At 45.8% G+C, this 20,714-nt stretch overlaps 1 protein-coding gene and 1 long non-coding RNA gene across 2 annotated transcripts in view; one reads left to right on the top strand and one right to left on the bottom strand.

Annotated features, from left to right (window-relative positions):
- LOC310689526 overlaps positions 1-20,714 on the bottom strand; it is a 326,670-nt gene that overhangs the window by 140,510 nt on the left and 165,446 nt on the right. The window lies entirely within an intron of this gene.
- PTH1R (parathyroid hormone 1 receptor) overlaps positions 1-20,714 on the top strand; it is a 130,335-nt gene that overhangs the window by 106,012 nt on the left and 3,609 nt on the right. Inside the window, exons 7-12 of the mRNA XM_083467039.1 lie at positions 2,725-2,878; positions 8,279-8,339; positions 8,975-9,041; positions 16,765-16,859; positions 19,518-19,659; positions 19,770-19,811. Coding sequence (XP_083323165.1) covers positions 2,725-2,878; positions 8,279-8,339; positions 8,975-9,041; positions 16,765-16,859; positions 19,518-19,659; positions 19,770-19,811 — 561 coding nt within the window. The remainder of the gene's footprint in view (positions 1-2,724; positions 2,879-8,278; positions 8,340-8,974; positions 9,042-16,764; positions 16,860-19,517; positions 19,660-19,769; positions 19,812-20,714) is intronic.

The raw sequence follows: 20,714 nt of genomic DNA, 5'->3' as shown, positions 1-20,714 counted from the left end.
TAATGAATATGATATGTTTTGATAATTTGTTATATGGAATTTGTTAATAAAAACCTTTTTTAAAAAAATAAAAAGGAGGAGATGGGGCTCTTGGGCTTAAATTTCCCATAGGGATCTTGTTGATCACAGTGAGAACAGGATGCTGGAATAAATGGGCCATTGGCCTGATCCTGCAGGATCTTCCATGCTTATACAGGTGAAACTCAGAAAATTAGAATATCATGGAAAAGTTCATTTATTTCAGTAATTCAGCTTAAAAGGTGAAGCTAATATATGAGATAGACTCATGACATGCAAAGCGAGATATGTCAAGCCTTTATTTGTGATAATTGTGATGATCATGGCGTACAGCTGATGAACACCCCAATTTAACAATCTCAGAAAATTAGAATATTAAGTGAAATCAGCAAAACAAGGACTGCAAATAGAGCAATATTGGACCTCTGAGAAGCAGAAGCATGCATATGTACTCAGTACTTTGTTTGGGCCCCTTTTGCATCAATTACCACCTCAATGTGGCATGGCATGGATGCTATCAGCCTGTGGCACTGCTGAGGTGTTATGGAAGACCAGGATGCTTCAATAGCAGCCTTCAGCTCTTCTGCATTGCTCGGTCTCAAGTCTCTCATCTTTCTCTTGGCAATGCCCCATAGATTCTCTATGGAGTTCAGACAGGCAAATTTGCTGGCTAATCAAGCACAGTAATCCCATGGGCATTGAACCAGGTTTTGGTACTTTGGGTGGTGTGGGCAGGTGACAAAGTCCTGCTGGAAAATGAAGTCAGCATCCCCATAAAGCTCGCCTGCGGAAGGAAGCATGAAGTGCTCCAAAATCTCCTGGTAGACGGCTGCGTTGACCCTGGACTTAATGAAGCACAGTGGCCCAACACCAGCTGATGCCATGGCTCCCCAAATCTCTTTTCTGATGAGAGCAGCTTTTGCATCTCATTTGCAAACCAAGGACCCAGAGTCTGGAGGAAGAATGGGGAGGCACACAATGCCAGATGCTTGAAGTCCAGTGTGAAGTTTCCACAGTCTGTGTTGAATTACTGAAATAAATGAACTTTTCCACGATATTCTGATTTTCTGAGTTTCACCTGTATTCCCAGTGGTTAATATCCCTTAGCCACTAGATGGCACCGCTCCCCATTCTAGAACACACACACACACACACACACAAACACACACACACACAATCTCTCTCTCTCTCTCTCTCTCTCTCTCTCTCTCTCTCTCTGCCTGTCTTAAATGAAGCCCCAAAATCCTTTCTCTGCTTCCCTCATTCTTCTCTCATTTACTCCAAGAATCCATGTCTGGTGACGTGTTATGAAATCTAACTGCTGCTCGTTCACTCCCCAAGGGGTGAGTGTCTTTGCAATCAAACATGCCACTGATATGGATCTGCGTTCAAATCACTGACAATGTTAAAAATGAAACCCAAACCGTCTGCAACAATTCCAGTCGGCCTTGACTGTTGACGTAACAAGAGCCCTGCAGCTGGGACAGGCCAAAGGTGTCTAGGCCAGCAGCCTGTTCCCACATGCCTCTTCTGGGAAGTCAGCTGGTCTTCAGAGCCATTGCTTTCTCCAACTGTGGACACAACAGCTTCTTCTTCTTCTTCTTCTTCTTCTTCTTCTTCTTCTTCTTCTTCTTCTTCTTCTTCTGCGATCCCTCGTAGCCGAGTAAGATTGTCTTCCATAAACACGGTTTTAACAGTGAGTCCATAATATAATAATAATAATAATAATAATAATAATAATTATTATTATTATTATTATTATTATTATTATTATTATTATTATTATTTATTATTTATACCCCGCCCATCTGGCTGGGTTTCCCCAGCCACTCTGGGCGGCTTCCAACTGAATATTTAAAACAGTACAGCATCAAACATTAAAAACTTCCCTAAAGAGGGCTTTTAAAAGTAAAATAGTTGTTTATTGCTTTGACATCTGATGGGAGGGCGTTCCACAGGGCAGGCGCCACTACCGAGAAGGCCCTCTGCCTGGTTCCCTGTAACCTTACTTCTCGCAATGAGGGAACCGCCAGAAGGCCCTCGGCACTGGATCTCAGTGTCCGGGCTGAACGATGGGGGTGGAGACGCTCCTTCAGGTATACTGTAAGTATGGAGACGCTCCTTCAGGTATACCGTAAGTAACTGTGGAGGCCAGTTCTGGATCCACATGTCCTTCCACAGTGGAGACAGTGGTTTCCGTGCAGAAGCTGATCACAGTGTGGATTTGCCAAGTGTGCCTTCCTCCTAGCATGTTTCTCCCTTGTGTCCTGAGTTCGAGTGTCTTCACAGCCCATGACACCTTTGGAAAAGGCTGTTTTCCAACTGGAGCACTCGCAGGCCAGTGTTTCCCAGTTGTCACTGTTTATACTACTTTTTTTTTTTTTAGAATTGTCTTGAGACAATTTGCTATTCAATATAACTGAGATTGAGAGTTCAACCTTGTAGTAAATCTTGTAGATAAGGACTGTGTACACAAAGGACTCCAGCCAGCAATGAGACGTCCATTTAAGATCTTTGTTTCATATGCCTTCTTCAGGTTGGTCCATATATATTATAAATGTGAAGTTCGTGCTCATAATTGGACCAGCTCCTAATATAATGTTGGTGGTGAGGTTGGGTCTTGCCAATAAGATTGTGGCCGTTCTAAGTGCTCTGCTATATTAACCCCCTTTCTCTCCTCCTTTCCCTTTCTCTGATCTCTCTCAGGTGGGTTGCAAGGTAGCAGTGACCTTGTTCCTTTACTTCCTGGCCACCAACTACTACTGGATCCTGGTGGAAGGCCTCTATCTTCACAGCCTCATCTTCATGGCCTTCTTCTCGGAGAAGAAGTACCTTTGGGGATTCACGTTATTTGGCTGGGGTGAGTCTTGCCTCCCGTCTGCCTTACTCAACTGCTCAGAGTTTCCTGGGTGGTTTGAGAGATTACCTGGTCGAGGCGATAGATGGGGCATGTTTGTATAGCGATGTGGATATGAGAAAATGGACTTTTAGTAATGTTGGGAGATGATTTGAGAAAAAGAAATTGGTAGTTCTTTTCCCTAGGAGAGGACAGCAGATGATCCCCGGGTTTGGATGAGTAAGAGATGATATTTTGTTTAGTAATTATCCTTCCTCTTTTCACTTGTGTGAGAATGCAGGTACCTATTTCAGCAGAGAAAAAGCGCCATCTGTGCACAGGTTTTTCTCTAGAAGCTGTTTGGGACAAGGTTGCGTAATCTTCCAGAACAATTATGATATCTAAGGATGCCTGGGCAAACTTGGGTTGCTTTCTCCCTTTTTATGTTTCCCTCTGAACAAAGAAATCATGCTCAGACTTTTATGTAAACAAGAAAATACAGTGGTACGTCCGGTTGAGCATGGGATCCATTCCAGAGCTCTAGTCGCATCCTGAGGAATTCACAACCAGGTGTGCCTGTTCTGCGCATGCGCACGGTGCAGTAGAGCTCTTCTGCACATGCACACAAGCGTAACCCAAAAGATACGCAACCAGAGGTGTACGTATCCAGAGGTACCACTGTATAAGGTTTACTCACATTAAAAGTCTTGTCAGGCTTCAACAGGTGCAGGGATGAAAATCAGGCAGGCAATAATTCTTAAAAGTTAGAAAAGTTCATAGTCCAGTTCAAAATGGAGTGTGCTATTGGGAGGAGAGCTCCATTGCAGGTAAGAGACAGAGTGTGTAGTAACAGAAAGAAGAATATTAAGTTTTTATTTTTTTCCCTTCCTGCCACACAAGTTTAGGAAATATGGCATCATAGAGTCCCCTGTTTGTGACTATCTGTCAACTATGCATTTGTGATTTGCTGCAGATCCCCCTCACATTTCCAGGACCTTTATGAGAATGAAATAAAAATGGATCTACTCTGAGTAGGGATACAACCCCAATACGTGTTTCTGAATACCTTAGAAGCTGCGCTAAGGGAGTCCACCTATCGCTAACTGTGATCACTCCATGTTATCAGAATGTCTGTAAGTTTCTGAGGTGATGTGGAGCTGAACAACAGGGAAGCCATTTTTCAACAGTGGCAACAAACCCTCAGGAACATATTGTAATGGAAACACAATTGTGTTTGGAGGGGCAACTTTGTTTGGTCTTAATAGCTAAAACGGGATAGCAACGGGTAGATGTTTCATCGATAACTTTTGATGTCTTGTGGCTACCACGGCATACCTATCTGCTTGGACGGAGGCTAGAAAACAACATTTTGGGTTTAGAATATAGTCAGTAAACGAGATGGGTGTTTGCTGGGGCGTGGAATGGGGTCTCCAAGGGTACGTTGCTTGCTTTGGGGGAAAACTGGTGAAGCCTTCAAAAAATCAAGCTCCATCTGCATGTTTTCCTTCTCTGCTTGTATATTTTCAAATAAACCCAATTGGCAAAAAGTAAGAACAGTAAGAACACACCAGTCTCTTGTCCCAAGCAAGCTGAACTGGGCTATATCCCTGCAATGTCCTTCAGCTCAGGGCATCAGGCAGGTACACAACTTTAAGAACGGGGCCTGCATCTGTCCAAAGAGCGTAAGACAAGGTTGAGGAGAGAGCCAGGCTGCCATTTGGAAACCACAAAAGCCAATGTCCCTTGTTCTCCTGGGTTTGTCAACGTCACAAGGCAGGCTCACCTCAGCCGGATTGTGGGGTCCTGGGGCAGCCCCTCATCCTGCTTTCTCCCACCCATTCACTTTCCCCTCTTCCTTCCGCTCACGTCAAGCGGGGGGGGGGGGGCAAGGTCTATTTGAAGTAAGCAGGGGCTGCCATGGGTACGTCGACGCCTGGAAGAACGGCAACCTGCAATTTTCAGAGGAAGTGGAGCTGCTGTTGAAAACAGGATGTGGTGATGAAGTCTGTGCAGTTCATTAGCTGGAGCCGTTCTGTTTCCATGGAGTGGCCCTTCAGGGAAGGGAAGGACGGTTTTCGAAATAGCATAAGCTCATCAAGTGCAAGGAGGGTGCGTGGCCACGATAGCGGCCGACTCAGAGGGTTTAAAAAGGGATTAGACACATTCGTGGGGGAGAAGGTGTCAGTGGCTGCCAGCCAGGGTGACTATGTCTGACTCCACAGTAGCAGACCCTCCAGGTGTCCCTATTTTCCAGGGAGAGTCCTGGATTTACAGAAGCCATCCTGGTTTCTGATTTGATAGTGGAATGTCCCACTTTTCCTTAGGATGTCCCTGTTTTCATTGAAGAAATATTGGAGGGAATGGAATAGGATGTCTCTTTTTTCATTGGAGAAATATTGGAGGGCATGGATAGGACGTCCCTGTTTTCATTAGAGAAATATTGGAGGGTATGGATAGGACGTCCCTGTTTCATTGAAGAAATATTGGAGGGTATGGATAGGACGTCCCTGTTTCATTGAAGAAATATTGGAGGGCATGGATAGGACGTCCCTGTTTTCATTAGAGAAATATTGGAGGGTATGGATAGGACGTCCCTGTTTCATTGAAGAAATATTGGAGGGTATGGATAGGACGTCCCTGTTTTCATTGAAGAAATATTGGAGGGCATGGATAGGACGTCCCTGTTTCATTGTGGAAATATTGGATGGCATGGATAGGACGTCCCTGTTTCCATTGAAGAAATATTAGAGAGCATGGATAGGACGTCCCTGTTTCCATTGGAGAAATATTGGAGGGCATGGAATAGTACGTCCCTGTTTCCATTGGAGAACTATTGGAGGGCATGGATGGGAAGTCCCTATTTCCATTGGAGAAATATTGGAGGGAATGGAATAGGATGTCCCTGTTTTCATTGAAGAAATATTGGAGGGAATGGAATAGGACGTCCCTGTTTTCATTGCCGAAATATTGAAGGGAATGGAATAGGGCGTCTCTTTTTTCATTGGAGAAATATTGGAGAGCATGGATAGGACGTCCCTGTTTCATTGAAGAAATATTGGAGGGCATGGATAGGACGTCCCTGTTTCATTGAAGAAATATTGGAGGGTATGGATAGGACGTCCCTGTTTCATTGAAGAAATATTGGAGGATATGGATAGGACGTCCCTGTTTTCATTGAAGAAATATTGGAGGGCATGGATAGGACGTCCCTGTTTCATTGAAGAAATATTGGAGGATATGGATAGGACGTCCCTGTTTTCATTGAAGAAATATTGGAGGGCATGGATAGGACGTCCCTGTTTCATTGTGGAAATATTGGAGGGCATGGATAGGACGTCCCTGTTTTCATTAGAGAAATATTGGAGGGTATGGATAGGACGCCCCTGTTTTCATTAGAGAAATATTGGAGGGCATGGATAGGACGTCCCTGTTTCACTGAAGAAATGTTGGTAGGTATATGCAGTTGGAGTCAGCAATGCTTCTGAAAACCAGTTGCTGGAACCCACAGAAGGAGAGTGCAAGCTCATGTTCTTTCCCAGATCCATTTGGTCGACCACCGCGAGAAGAGTTTGCTGGACTAGATGGGCCATTGGCCTGATCCAGCGTGCACTTCTTAGGTTCTTAAGGGAGGGGAAGTGTCTTCTCAGTGGCCTTTCCATTCTGATTGGGCGTCTCTAGGACACTGGAGGCAGAGACCCCTCCTGGAGAAATAGTAATGGTTCTTTGACCCCCCCCCCCTGCAACCTCAGACCACTGCCCCTCTGAGTTCACCTATCTGGTCATTTGGCCCTTTCCCTGCTTCATTCCAGTTATGGAGAGTGAGGAGCCAGCTCAGGGCCTCGGCCCAGTATACCTGAAGGAGCGTCTCCACCTCCATCGTCCAGCCTGGACACTGAGGTCCATCTCTGAGGGCCTTCTGGCAGTTCCCTCCCTGCGAGAAGCCAAGTTACAGGGAACCAGGCAGAGGGCCTTCTCGGTAGTGGCACCCGCCCTGTGGAATGCCCTCCCACCAGTTGTCAAAGAGAAAAATAACTACCAAACGTTTAGAAGACATCTAAAGGCAGCCCTGTTTAGGGAAGCTTTTAATGTTTAATAGGTTATTGTATTTTAGTGTTTTGTTGGAAGCTGCCCAGAGTGGCTGGGGGGACCCAGCCAGATGGGCGGGGTATAAATAATAAATTATTATTATTATTATTATTACTAGCAGCGCCCCCTTGGCCAGCTTCAGCTGAGATGACCTGACCTTATAGGACCTGCATTGTACACACTGTGTTTATAGACTGGAGATGCACAGCGCATGCAATGTGGATGCTATAGAAGTCAATTTCGGCGGTGCTACCCATTGAGGTTTTCTGGAAACCGGGCAGTGCATGTGTCTGGGTGTGCAAGAGGGGGCCTGATCAGTGGAGAACGTAGAAATACAATTTGTGCCCATGAACGCTGCTCTTTTCAGTGTAAGGTAAAGGTAAAGGGACCCCTGGCCATTAGGCCCAGTCGTGACCGACTCTGGGGTTGCGGCGCTCATCTCGCTTTATTGGCCAAGGGAGCTGGCGTACAGCTTCCGGGTCATGTGGCCAGCATGACTAAGCCGCTTCTGGCGGACCAGAGCAGCGCACGGAAATGCCATTTACCTTCCTGCCGGAGTGGTACCTATTTATCTACTTGCACTTTGATGTGCTTTCGAACTGCTAGGTTGGCAGGAGCAGGGACCGAGCAACGGGAGCTCACCCTGTCATGGGGATTCGAACTGCCGACCTTCTGATCGGCAAGTCCTAGGCTCTGTGATTTAACCCACAGCGCCATCCGCACCCCTCTTTTCAAAGTGTAAGCAGCAGCAAATAGAAACCCTCCAGGTCTCTGCCCCAAGGAGCTTACACATGTAATGGGGAGGTGTCAGCAGAGGGACAGGAAGAGCAAGGGCAATGAGAGAGAACTATGCAGTTTTGTGCTTCAGGCTCTGAGGGTGGGTCGCTCCCAGTGGTACCAGTGGTTTGCCTAACCCTGGGTGCCTGCAACCCATGCTACACCACTGGAGGAACGTTTTCACCTGGCGCCTGAAGATGTGAAACAAAGGCGACAGGCGAACCTACCTGGGAAGAGCATTCCTCCCAACGGGGAGCCACCACAGAAAAGGCCCTGTTCTCGTGTTGCCGCCCTCTGGGCCTCTCGTGGAGGAGGCGCACGAAGGAGGGCCTCAGATGAGGGTCTCAGGGTCCGGGTAGGTTCATACGGGGAGAGGCCATCCTTTTGCTATTGTGGTCCTGAGCCGTTTAGCTCTGCACAAAATGAAAACACGTCAGAGTATAAACTACTGAACTAGATGGACCCTATGGTCTGACTCAATATAAGACAGCTTCCTATGTTCCTGCAAAGTGACACTATAATTTCCCATTTTCACCCGTCTCAATTCCTTTTCTCTTCCAGGGCTCCCTGTTGTGTTTGTTACATTCTGGGCAACGTTAAGGGCGACGTTTGCAGACACAGAGTAAGTCTATAAGCTACTCTTTCCCTTTCTTAAAGAGCCCGGGGCTCTATCCCAGCTCTTCTGCCTGGACACTGAGGTCCAGCGCCGAGGGCCTTCTAGCGGTTCCCTCGCTGCAAGAAGCAAAGCTACAGGCAACCAGGCAGAGGGCCTTCTCGGTGGTGGCTCCCGCCCTGTGGAACACCCTCCCAGCAGATGTCAAAGAGAAAAACAACTACCAGACTTTTAGAAGACATCTGAAGGCAGCCCTGTTCAGGGAAGCTTTTAATGTGTGACATTTTAATGTATTTTTAATCATATATTCAACACACAAAAAACAGTGACAATTTGTTGTTGACGAAGGGCAGCTGGACATATATAGGGTCCCATTACCTTCAGTAGCTCAGGGCCTCATCAAATGTAAATCTGGCCCTGACTAATTGGGGCCGGCTCACCCAAGAGGCAACTGCCTCATGCGGCAGAATCCATGAGGCAGCAGAACTCCGTGTAGATTTTTATCCCTCTCTTGTTCCTGAGGTTGATCTTCACTCACGCCTTCTTCCCTGGCAGGGGGTGGGCACCGTTTTGTGGTTCGCCTCAGGGGCCAAAATGCCCTGACTCTCACTTTGGCCTTGACGGCGTCCCTCTTTCCTCCGCAGGTGCTGGGATTTAAGTGCTGGCTACTTCAAATGGGTTATTCAGGTGCCTATCCTTATAGCAGTGATGGTAAGTCGAGAAGACTGGTGTCGAGAGAGGAGGAGAAGGGGAGATTCTTAGTCTGGGAGGGGAGCTCAAGAGGAAACAGGGGGTGGGAGCAGGATGCAGCCAGGAACAGTGTGAAAGTTATTATTATTATTATTATTATTATTATTATTATTATTATTATTATTATTATTATTATTTATTATTACTTATTGAGTTTGCAACGTTCTTCTAAGCGTTCACCGTGGTTTCTGCTTATTAAAATGATGCACTTTTGAGCCAGGTACAGTGGTACCTTGGTTCTCAAACTTGGTCCGTTCCAAAACCAAAGCGTTCCAAAACCAAGGCACGCTTTCCCATAGAAAGCAATGCAAAACAGATTAATCCGCTCCAGACTTTTAAAAACAACCCCCAAAACAGCAATTTGACATGATTTTTACTCTCTAACGAGACCATCAATTCATAAAATGAAAGCAAGAATCAATGGACTGTACTGTAAAATAAATAAGACAGTATATTAGATGATAAAAATTAAAAAATATATATTCTTACCTGCATTGATGATAATCATTGTTTGGATGGGGGCTTTTATCCATTTCCGCAGTCAAGCAATCAATCAGTCAGTAGCTGAACTGGGTTCCACACAGTCACAAAAACAAATTAACCGAAAAAGCCTCAAAAACAAAAACGCAAATTAAATAGCAAAAACAAAAGCGCCAAACTTAATCCGTTCTGGAAGTCAAACGTAATTTTCAAAAACCAAGGCGTAGCTTCTGATTGGTGCAGGCACCCCTAAAACAATAGCCAACAGCAGCATCGGATATTTGGCTTCCAACAAAAGTTCAAAAGCCGGAACACTCACTTCCGGGTTTTCGGCATTTGGGAACCAAGGCGTTTGAGTACCAAGGCATTTGAGAAGCAAGATACCACTGTCTTTGACAAATATTCCATCTGCCTCATTAAGAGTCACTTTCACAGAACTATGCTTTCAATCTATTATTATTATTATTATTATTATTATTATTATTATTATTATGCATTAATAACATTAGGCAAGTAAGAGGTGACATGATAGAAGTTCATACAATTTTGCACAGCATGGAAAAAGGGGAAGTTTTTCTCCTTCTCTCGTAACTTTAGAACATTTGAACATCCTACAAAACTGAACATTGGAAGATTCGGGACAGAGGGGGGGGGAATAGACTTCTTCAAACAGTGCGTAGTTAAACTGTGGAACTCCTTGCCACAAGGGGAAGTGGTGGCCCAACACCTTCAATGGCTTTAAAAGAGAATTGGACAAGTTCAGAGGGCAGAGAGCTATCAACGGCTTCCACAGTCAGAGGTGGAAATGCACAGTCACTGGAAACCACAGGAGGGGAGAGTTGCTCTTGTATTCGAATCCTACTTGCAGGTCTCCTATAGGCATATGACTGTGTGAAGAGAACGATGGCCTGACCCAGCACACTCTTCTTCTGTTCTTAAATCACTCTAGACCAGCGGTTCTCAACCTGTGGGTCCCCAGATGTTGTTGGACTACAACTCCCATCATCCCTGAGCTTGCTAGCTAGGGGTGATGGGAGTTGTAGTCCAACAACATCTGGGGACCTACAGGTTGAGAAAGGCTGCTGTAGACCATGAGGACTAGATTTTTTTCAATGAATCCAGGGGCACTTTTCAATTTCCTACTAAATAGATGGATTTTGTCAGGGGACTGATTTGTAAATCCGGGGACTGTCCCCGGGAAATGGGGACGTCTGGTAACCTTAGACTAGAGCAGGGGTCAGCAAACTTTTTCAGCAGGGGGCCAGTCCACTGTCCCTCAGACCTTTGGGGGGCCAGACTATATTTTGAAGAAGAAAAAATGAACGAATTCCTATGCCCCACAAATAACCCAGAGATGTATTTTAAATAAAAGGACACATTCTACTCATGTAAAAACATGCTGGTTCCTGCACCGTCCACCGGCTGGATTTAGAAGGCAATTGGGCCGGATCCGGCCCCCAGGCCTTAGGTTGCTTACCCATGGACTAGAGACTTGCCTTATTTTCAGAAGGACCATCAGTCAGCAGCCTGTTGCACCAAAAGGCTTTGCAATATCCCCCCTCTATTTTTTTAAATAACTTTTTATTCAAAATTAAAACAAAACATATTATCCAGAAACATATTGTCAGGGAACTGACATCAGAGCGAGAGGCGAAGGGAGGGCTCCCAGATTCTGCGGGCGAAGGACCCAGCACCAGGGGGAGAAGCAGCTCGGTAGAGGGGGAAGGAAATCAGCGCAACACCCGGGATATGGGGGAGGCGGAGGGAGAGCTCCGGGATTCTTCTCTGGACATCAGTGAGGAGAGCACAGGTCCTCCACTACCCATGCCCTCCCTGCGCAGAAGACTCCCGCGCAGTGAGAGAAGGAGGCGTTTGGGAGTCAGACAGCTTCTATGCTGGAAGAGGTTTAAGAAACGCCCACAGACAGATTCTGCTAGCGACTGAGACAGCCGCGCGGAGATGGGCTGTGCAGTCAGAACGGTTTAACCAAGGCAATTAAGCCTAGAGAGGCAGCAGTTTACGCACGAGTAACTCATACCCATTACACTATCATCCTTATCCCCCCCCCATTTTTCCTCCCTCCCCCCACAGAACCCACCCCCCAACTTCCCTCAGTTCCAGTCTTTGATTTTTCTAAGAATGCTGTTTTCTGCATGTTACACAGTTGTATAGATCCTCAAACTATTTAGCTGATTATTATCAATAAAAAGTTTGTGAATGTTTATTCAAAACCAGCCAAGGAGTCCAGTTCGCTTTGTTGCGTCTTCAAATACTTTGTAAAGGGTTCCCATTCATCTTTAAAGTCACAGTTATCCTTGTCCCTTAGCTTATATGTCAGTTTTGCCAGTTCTGCATAATCCATCAATTTTTCTTGCCATGATTCTTTGGTTGGGGTTTCTTCAGTCTTCCAGCCTTGTGCTATTAAAACTCTCGCAGCTGTTGTCGCATACATGAAGACGTTTTTCAGCTTTTTGGGCAGATCTTTTTCTCAATATCCCCCTCTCTAGTGACCTCCAGCCCTCTCTGCTCTCGTGGGCCTGCTCTGTCTGTCTGTCTGTTTGTTTGTCTGTCTGTCTGTCTGTCTCTCGTTCGCTCCAGATCAGACAGAAGCCTTGACAGCAAAAGTGCATCTAAGAACATCTGCGCCAACTGCAATCCGAACATCTTGCACTCATTTCCGTAATGTATTCTGAGTGCAGAACAGCCGATCTCTCTCTCTCTCTCTCTCTCTCTCTCTCTCTCTCTCTCTCTCTCTCTTTTTTTTTCTTTCTTTCCTTCTTTCTTTCTCACTCCGAGGCAGCCTTTTCGGCTTCGGCACAGAGAAACCTCAGCCGCGGTTTTCTCTGCTCTACTGCAAAAGAATTCTCCCCCTTTCTCTCCCTTCCTCACCCCGGGGCACCCCGAAATCAAAAGGAAACAAAACAAAACTTGACAGGAAAGAGAGGTCACGTCGGGCTTGCAAAATCTCCCCCCAAAATGTTTTCAAGCTATTGTTTTTTAGGAAATTTGACAAAAAATCAACACTTCTGGCATGAGTTTTCCCGGGCTTTTTTACCGATTTTCTGAAAATCCGCCCGGACGCTGTTTCTAACAGATGAATCCTAGATAAGTCCTGGAAATTCCAGACCTATGGCAGCCCTACGTCAAGGCTACCAAAGAGATTAAACGCTAGGTGGACCACAGCTCAAACACTGAATAGGAACATTTGCAAAAATGGTCCACTGCTCTGGGATTTTCTCTGAAGAACATCAACCCTTCATCTCATCTAAATCATTGTCTTCTCTTCTTTTTTCTTTTCTTTTTTTTAAAGAAAATCTTTATTATTTTTCTCATAGACAAATATACCTGAGTTACATAACATATAAAACGGAAAACGATACAAATCAATAGAAACAATAAATTAAGAAAAGATAAAGGAACAAACATTAAAAAGTACAATCTATTACACTTACATGACAAATTAAAATATGTAACTTCCAATAGTTCTCATTATACTAGTTGTGTTATCCGTATTCTTTGCACAGATTCCTATTATTTTGTCTTATACGTGTATATATGATCCACTAATATATTTTATATCATTCTTGGTTAACAGTATCGCTCTATTTCTGCAAGTATCTTATTATTCGTGCAATACATTTTTAAGTATTCCTTAAATATTTTCCATTCCCTATATATCTTCTGGTTTGACACTCCTCTAATTTTTCCAGTTAGTTTTGCTAGTTGCAGGTATTCTATCATGAGAGTTTCCCACTCTTTAATCGTTGGTAAGATTTCATTCTTCCAGTTTCTTGCCACTATTATTCTGGCTGCCGTGATTGCGTAAATCATTGTCTTCTCTTCATTGGACCATAAATTGGAAAGGCTTGTGGGCCCTGGCACTTCACCGCACTCATCCTGCCAGATTCCTCCGTTGTTGTCCCGTCTCCTCCACCCTGCCTGGATTTCGAAGCATCATGTGTGGGCCGGGCTAATGTCAACCTCCTCGCGCCAAAGGAAAAACCAGCCCAGCGATTTCCAGCAAGGAAACGGACCGATGAAGAAATAATAATAATAATAATAATAATAATAATAATAATAATAATAATATCTTTATTGTCATTGCCCCCTCTCGGGGACAACGAAATTACTTGGCTGCTCCATCCACCCAGGTAGGGCACTCCACACAAAATCAAAACAACTATAAAAACACTAATTAAAACAATACAGTATAATACAGCAAGGAAGATTAGATGACTTTCAAAGTCCAGGCTTCCCATTCAGGGCCGAGATCGCTCTGGAGAAGAAGCTGTTCTTAAGGCGACTCGTTCTTGTCTTCATCGTCCTGTATCTCCGTCCCGACGGCAAGAGCTCGAAGAGACAGTGACCAGGATGCGATGGATCTTTTACTATGTCCAGTGCCTTCCTATGGCACCTTGTGGCATAAATCTGCTCTAAGGTGGAGAGTGGGCAGCCAACAATGCTCTCTGCTGCCTTAACAACCCTGCACAACCCCAACCTGTCCTGGGTTGTACAGCTTCCGTACCACACACATAAGCCATAAGTGAGCACGCTCTCAATGGCACAGTGATAGAAGGCAAGCAGCAGTTTCTGTGGAAGATGGTTTTTCCTTAGAATTCTCAAAAAGTACAGTCTCTGCTGCACCTTCTTCACAAGCCCCCTTGTGTTGACACTCCAGGACAGATCCTCTCGTAATTCAAAGCCCAAAAATCTGAACGTTGTTACCCTCTCCACACAGACCCCATCAATCAAAAGTGGCTGGACGTTGCTCTTCTGTCTCCTGAAGTCCACCACAAGCTCCTTTGTCTTTCTTGTATTTATGAGCAAGTTGTTAGCTCTGCACCACTCTGTCAGCCGCTCCACCTCATCTCTATAATCCGTTTCACCCTCCCTTTCAGGGATGAGCCCAATCACGGTTGTGTCATCTGCAAATTTGACAACCCTATTACTAGGGTGAGCAGCGACATAAGAAAGGCCTGCAGGATCAGGCCAGCAGCCCGTCTTGTCCAGCACCCCATTCTCACAGTGGCTAACCACCAGGTGCCTAGGGGGACCACACAATCAGAATTCGAACACAAGAGCCCTCTCCTCTCCTGTGGTTTCTGGAAGCTAGTATTAAGAAGCATTGCGTGGCGAGTTCCCAACCCCTCCCAGTGGAAATAATGACACATGACACAATTATTGAGGTCAGTGGGTTAAATAAGGCCACAACTTTATTGGTTACAGGTGATGAGCGGTATTGGCTTAGGCATTGGTCCTAACCGACTGCAGTGGTACCTCGGGTTACATACGCTTCAGGTTACAGACTTCGCTAACCCAGAAATAGTGCTTCAGGTTAAGAACTTTGCTTCAGGATAAGAACAGAAATCGTGCTCTGGCAGCGCTGCGGCAGCAGGAGGCCCCGTTAGCTAAAGTGGTGCTTCAGGTTAAGAACAGTTTCAGGTTAAGAACGGACCTCCGGAACAAATTAAGTACTTAACCTGAGGTACCACTGTATATCCGACTTCAGCCTGTCTGCTTGAAGTCCGGGAAGGGTTAACCACCAGTAGGGGGAGTCCTGCTGATGCACATCAACTAGGAACTCCCCCGGGGTCACCGATAGGGGGCGTGCCTTAGGCCCTCATTCCCCTGGCTTCGGACAGGGCCACACCCCCCGGAATCCTTTATCGGACTACCCTTCAATATGTGGAGCAGGTGATGGCGCTACTTCCCCTCTTCCATCTACAGAACTATTCCAATGCCTAACCGCCAGTACCCAGAAAGTTGTGACGATTTGCTACAAGGCAGGCAAAAACCAAGTGGCTGGTGCCAATTTGCCAAGTGGAAAAAATCCCACCAGGCCCCTCAACGGCGACCAACCGAGGTCCATAGCAAGGTCAAAGAACAAGAACCTTATAGGGTGGGAGGGTGGGAAAAGCAGGAACAGCTGGCGGGCGGCAAAGAGGGAGATTCCCCGGCTGTGTCCTGGTTTAAATATGGCAGGCCACGCCCCCAGAGCCAGCCGATTGGCTGGCCAGGAGGTGACGCGATCAGGAATCCCCCCAATTGCGCGGGGGCTGGAAAGCCCGCAACTCCACTTCCTCCGAATGGCGGAAGTGACTTTGCTGCTTCCAACTGTGTAGTCATCCTGGCTTAGTAACCATCGATAGCTCTCTATTCCATCTAAGCTGGTAGCTGTGACAGTTTCCTGTGGAGATGAGTTCCATAGTTTAAGGATGCGCCGAGTGAAAAAGGACTTTCTTTTATATTGTCCCAAATCAACTAGCATTCAGCTTCCTGAGTTCTAGAGTTATGAAAGAGGGAGACAAAGCTTGTGCTATCCACCTTTTCCAAACTAGTCTCCCAGATTTTCAAGGTACATGATGAACATGTGGAATTTCTTTTTAAAAAAACATTTTTTATTAATTTTAACATATAAATTATAAAATGTACCACAAAACCTATCACTTATACAATCTTTTTAGACTTCCATCAGCACCTCTGATGATCCACCGTTTTAACCACTTCTTATGCATTTCTTAACTTTATATTGCCTTTACATCTCTTAAGAAATCATCCTTCCCCTTCTCCATTTTTGCAATACTTCCAATAATACTCCTCACAAAACTTCTTGCAAACGTCATCTGATCTTCACAAATACTTTTCAAATAGTCTGTAAATTTACTCCAGTCTTCCGTGAATTTCTGGTCCCGCCGGTTTCGAATCCTTCCTGTTAGTTTATCTAGTTCTGCACAGTTCATTAACTTCATCCTCCATTCTTCAATCGTCGGTATTTCTTCTTGCTTCCATTTTTGGGCCAATAATATTCTTGCTGCTGTTATTGCATATTTAAAGAGCTTATATTTTTTTAACAAACAAGATTGAATCAGGGGGTGGTCTGCGCCTACAGATCTGTGCGCAGAATCTGGCGAAAATCTGGGTCGTCTTATGGTCTCTGCCTAACCAAGATGATTTATTTTTTCCTATAAATGATGTGTAATAATGCAAAGCTTTTTTTGCAAACTCTTTGGACTCTTCTCCTGCAATGCATTGCTGAATAAAGCCTGACCAGTTGGGGAATGGATGTGACCCTCCTTGAACCCCCCACAAGGGGGATTTCTCCCACAACAACTGACCCTTTTAGGAGTAGAAGCTGGAGAGGGGTTTCCAAAGGCCTCTCTCCACGGCAATGTTTCAAAATGCTTTGTCTCTCTTTCTCTCCCAGGCAAATTTTATCCTTTTCATCAAAATTCTCAGAGTCCTCGCAACCAAACTCCGAGAAACAAACGCGGGGAGGTGTGACACGAGGCAACAGTACAGGTAAGTGCTTGGGGCTGTCCTACTCTTCAGGGAGGTTTTGGAGAAGGAGCGTACCAACAACCTATCCATACTGGGACCCGTTAAGACAAGAATGGGGAACTTAAAAAGGTAAAGGTAAAGGGACCCCTGACCATTAGGTCCAGTTGTGGCCCACTCTGGGGTTGCGGCGCTCATCTTGCTTTACTGGCCGAGGGAGCCTGCGTACAGCTTCTGGGTCATGTGGCCAGCATGACTAAGCCGCTTCTGGTGAACCAGAGCAGCGCATGGAAATGCCATTTACCTTCCCGCCATAGCGGTCCCTATTTATCTACTTGCACTTGATGTGCTTTCGAACTGCTAGGTGGGCAGGAGCTTGGACTGAGCAACGGGAGCTCACCCCATTGTGGGGATTCGTACCGCCGACCTTCTGATCAGCAAGCCAGTGTGGTGTAGCGGTTAAGAGCGGTAGACTCGTAATCTGGTGAACCGGGTTCGCTTCCCTGCTCCTCCACATGCAGCTGCTGGGTGACCTTGGGCCAGTCACACTTCTTTGAAGTCTCTCAGCCCCACTCACCTCACAGAGGGTTTGTTGTGGGGGAGGAAGGGAACTTTGAGACTCCTTGGGGTAGTGATAAAGCGGGATATCAAATCCAAACTCCTCCTCCTCCTCCTCCTCCTCCTCTTCTTCTTCTTCTTCTTCTTCTTCTTCTTCTTCTTCTTCTTCTTCTTTGGAAGGTGGTGGACTTCACTGGAAGTTTTTCAACACCAGTCAGTTGGCCATCTGCTGGGGATTCTTCAGCTGTGATTCCTGCACGGCAAGGGGTTAGACTAGATGAGCCTTGGGGGTCCCTTCCAACTCTATGATTCTATGAACTTCCTAGCTCTCTGCCACCTACCAGCTAAGCCGCCATGTGTGTTCTTAAAAGGATCCTCCCATTAACAGATCTCTGCTCAGCCTTAACCGATCACAGCTACATCTGAGTAATCCTGGCAAAGCTAGAGGTCCACATTCATCAGATTGGCCGAGTTTTTTTAGAAGAAAAAGAAGGGTGGGGAGGGAAGAGAGAACCTTGAGAACTTGGAAGGAAAATGTTTAATTTAAAGCAGGAGTAGGGAGTTTGCACCAGCTGTCATTGGCAATAAAAAAATTGCCAAGCCTCGTTTTCCAGCCTCACCGAGGCCTATCATCTACCTATTGATTTATTACACGCTATTTGAGGCTTGTTATTCATTATGGTTTTGGAGGCTCTTGGCTGTTTTGTTTTGCTTTTAATGATGTTTTCCTCAACTTCCAGCCCCTATTCGCTGCAGAAGAGGCCGGGCCTCTGTGCGGCCGGTGCCCCTTCGTAATTGCCTCCATGCTGCGGCAACCGTTGGCAGGGAATTTCCTGCTCCTCCCTCTCCCTCCTCCCTCTGTCAGCATCATTTCCAGTCAGTGTTCCTTCGGGGAGCACCGCTCCTGAATGGTACCAGATGTCCACATCCACTCAGACGTTCTGAGGCGCTTTCTGCTACCTTTGCTCCCAGTACGTTTCCGAGCACAATTCAAAGTGTTGGTCCTGACCTTTCAAGCCCTAAACAGCCTTGGTCCAGTACACATGAAGGAGCGTCTCCACCCCCATCGTTCTGCCCAGACACTGAGGTCCCAATCCCAGATGTCCTAATTTGTCTCCCGCACTCTGGACACCCAGAATGTGGGATCAAAAGATGGACTTTTTTCATTCCATGCTGCAGCATGAGTCAATTGGCTCACACCAGAGTGTGGGACCAAGAATAGAAGTGGAAACCTACCTTGTCTCTGCCCGTTGCTACTCATGGTGCTGACCTTGAAAGCCCTAAATGGCCTCGGTCCAGTAGACCTGAAGGAGCATCTCCACCCCCATCATTCAGCCTGGACACTGAGGTCCAGCTCCGAGGGCCTTCTGGAGGTTCCCTCCCTGTGAAAAGTGAGGTTACAGGGAACCAGGCAGAAGGCCTTCTCGGTGGTGGCGCCCGCCCTATGGAACGCCCTCCCGTCAGATGTCAAGGAAATGAAGAAGAAGAAGAAGAAGAAGAAGAAGAGTTTGGATTTGATATCCCGCCTTTCACTCCCCTTCAGGAGTCTCAAAGCGGCTAACATTCTCCTTTCCCTTCCTCCCCCACAACAAACACTCTGTGAGGTGAGTGGGGCTGAGAGACTTCACAGAAGTGTGACTGGCCCAAGGTCACCCAGCAGCTGCATGTGGAGGAGCGGAGACACGAACCTGGTTTCCCAGATTACGTGACTACCGCTCTTAACCACTACACCACACTGGCTCTCTGAACAACTATCTGACTTTTAGAAGACATCTGAAGCATAGATTTGATCCAAGGTGGGAAGAGTGCACCCAATTATTCTCTCCGCAGTTTTTACAATCCTTGACAGCATTGTTTTTCCCCTGGCCGTGCAGCTCCCAAACCACACACAGAGACCATAAGTTAATACACTCTCCACAGTACAATGGTAAAATGCCATCAACAGGTCCTTAATTATTTTTCCGGAGGATTCTCAGAAAACATAACCTCTGCTGTGCTCTCTTCACCAGGTCTTTGCTGTTTTCTCCTCACACCTGGATGTCGGTATTTCATTATGGTTCGTGGTTTGGAAACGAATTCGGCTGCTCTTAACGTTTTCCCTTTCCTCTCTGCTCCCTTCTGCAGGAAGCTACTGAAATCCACGCTGGTCCTCATGCCTCTTTTCGGAGTTCATTATATTGTTTTTATGGCTATGCCGTACACCGAAGTGTCAGGGATCATCTGGCAAATTCAAATGCACTATGAAATGCTCTTCAACTCTTTCCAGGTATGGCGTTCTCTGTCCGCGTTCTCTTCCAAACTCAGAGGATATCTGTGCTTAGGTGAAATAGCCATGTGCTGAGTCAACATTAACTTGTCGTTTCTTCTCTTTCCTAGGGTTTTTTTGTCGCCATTATCTATTGCTTTTGCAATGGGGAGGTAAGTTTCTCACAGCCTAAGTTACATCTTCCAGAGCCCAACGTGGGTGTGGATCGTTTTCCTCCAATCTTCTGGGGAGAAGCGCTGAGTGGGTTGAAAGTTTCAAATGCTCCCTAATATTTGTTTTTTAAAAATACTATCTCCTGATATTCAGAGAGGTAGATCTGAGGAGGCCAAAATGGGGGTGGAGTGGGGGACAAACCTTTAAGAATCTGTCACGTTGAGTTGCGGTATAAGAAGTTAAGCAATCTTGCCACTGCTGAAAGGATAACCCTCGAGATTGCCGGGATGAAAGGAAGAACTAGCAGAACCATTTTGCAGGACTTTATTTTATTTATTTTAATTTTTTATTGGTTTTTCACAATTTATATAAACACAAACAATACACAATACAAACAAACACATAAACAAACATGTATCATTTCAAATCCTTTTTTCTTAAACCTTACTTCACCGACTTCCCCGTACCTCCCCTTTCTGCATCCCAATTTCCAAATTTGTTTCAGCAAATCCTCCCCCTTGATTTTATCTAATTTTCCCTTGTTCTTTTCTTTTACTTAATCTTTTACAGCTGTGGTCCCCTTTTTTCTATAACCTCAACATTTTAGCACTCCATTTTGCAGGACTTTAAACACAATATAAAAACGTTGACCTATGCAACTCCTTACCTGCACCTAAGAAAGAAATATAGCTCTCCTAAATGATGTGTTCGTTTAACATATCTGTGCAGAATTGCACTTACCATCATTGTACAAGCATCTTCTCTCTGATGCCTGGATAGCTCAGTTGGTTAGAGCGGGGCTTTGGTAACACTGAGGTTGCAGGTTTGATCCCCGTATGGGACAGCAGCATATTTCTACATGGCAGGGGGTGGACTAGATGATCATGAGGGTCCCTTCCAGC

This window comes from Podarcis liolepis (assembly GCF_965112155.1).
Source record: "Podarcis liolepis genome assembly, chromosome: 12".
NCBI classification, from domain to species: domain Eukaryota; kingdom Metazoa; phylum Chordata; class Lepidosauria; order Squamata; family Lacertidae; genus Podarcis; species Podarcis liolepis.
Note: the sequence above shows the minus strand (reverse complement) of the source record. Positions and strands in the feature narration are given on the sequence as shown.